Below are 1,448 nucleotides of genomic sequence, written 5' to 3'. Positions count from 1 at the left end.
GGATAATTACAGGAATAAATAAAATTCACACTTTCCTCATAATAGTAGAGAACTTTGCATTTCTAATCCAGGCCAAATAGAGTCTGTGTACACTGAAGTTATGGCTCATGAGCAGAAAGGGGCTGACAGTTGGGAAACACACTGCAATGATTATAGTGATGTCCACAAGGAACTGGCTGGGCTGATCAAAAAGAGCCAAAAGAACTTGACAGATGGAGGAAAGAATATAAAATTAGACAAAGGTGCTCCCGAGGAGAAGGATGAATTTAGTAGCTCTGGACTCAGGGGAGGACCTGGAGGAGGCATGAGTCCTACGAATGTGCTGGACCTGCTGCTTATGTCTGTACAGGATGAGAACCATGGAGCTGCCGGCCCAGAGCGTGAGCCCCAAACATAAAACATCAGGGAATAACAGCAATGCTGCATACATAGCGTTGTCAGTTTTGTCAGTAAAAATAGAAATACAGTAGCCAAAAACTCTTTCCTCTGTGATGTTTTTGACATTCCATTTGCCAGTAATATTGAAAGGAAAAATGACATTTACCAGCATTTGCAGGATCCAACACAGGAAAATAGAGAGAACCACATACTTGGGAGCTGTTACTTTCAGCACTGCCCACCTGGAGTTCCAGGGACTGATCGTGATCACCTGAAAGACACTCAAGAGGCAGATGCTACTGATGGACACTCCCCTCCCCACTCTGTGCAGAAAGAAGAGAAGTTTGCAGCCAACATCACTGTGAATATGCCTTGACCCAAAGACTGCCATTGTCTGGGGGACCCCTTTAGAGAGGAGGACCAAGGAGTTGGCCACAATCAGGTGCTGAAGGATCAAATCTGTGAACCTTAACCTGTAACCCATGAAGTGAAAGACGATATAACTGCAAACGAGTGAGAAATTCCCCAGGATTCCAACCACGGTCTGTGTTAAGATGATCATGCCTATTATGAGAAAGCTGCTGGCCATCCTTTCAATTCACAGTCACTGGTACTTTTGAGTTAGAATGTCCTGCATGGGAATATGAGGCATGGCTTACATGACTCATGTCAACTGAAATCCAATATTCTCCATTTAACAATAGTTCCCACTTGGAAATATTTGCTTCTTGTGTTTCTGTTACCAGCAGCCTTTAAAGGGTTCCATGTATAATATTTAAAGAGAACTAATATGTAAAATTAATCACTGAAGATACTCATGTGATCACATCTTCATTCTTCACATATTTATTAGGCAGGAACTGAAGGGACCTTAGTTATACAGAGGTGTGTTACCTACCCCCAGACAGGTTAATATTTGTCAAACCTGCTTCTTAGTGCAGAGTGAGGACTGAATCCCATTGGGCTACTCAAGACAGTGGTTTGAGGAACCTCCCAGGTGCTTAAATGATTAAGACCCTGACTTCGACCACAGAGGGTCCAAGTTCAATCCCTGGTCCATGATCTAAGAT

At 43.2% G+C, this 1,448-nt stretch overlaps 1 protein-coding gene across 1 annotated transcript; it reads right to left on the bottom strand.

Moving 5' to 3' along the window:
* Window positions 1–232: 232 nt before the first annotated feature.
* On the bottom strand, window positions 233–967 carry LOC122690134 (vomeronasal type-1 receptor 4-like). Its single transcript, XM_043897136.1, has one exon. It carries the CDS (start codon window positions 965–967, stop codon window positions 233–235), a length of 735 nt encoding a protein of 244 aa, XP_043753071.1.
* Between the last annotated feature and the right edge of the window lie 481 nt (window positions 968–1,448).

The sequence above is a fragment of the Cervus elaphus genome, chromosome 4 (genome assembly GCF_910594005.1).
Source record: "Cervus elaphus chromosome 4, mCerEla1.1, whole genome shotgun sequence".
In the NCBI taxonomy this organism is placed as follows: Eukaryota; Metazoa; Chordata; class Mammalia; order Artiodactyla; family Cervidae; genus Cervus; species Cervus elaphus.
This window is presented reverse-complemented; position numbering and strand designations above follow the sequence as displayed.

Excerpts from the sequence above, each read along its gene's own strand:
- LOC122690134 (XM_043897136.1), bottom strand. The coding sequence starts at position 967 with ATGGCCAGCAGCTTTCTCATAATAGGCATGATCATCTTAACACAGACC.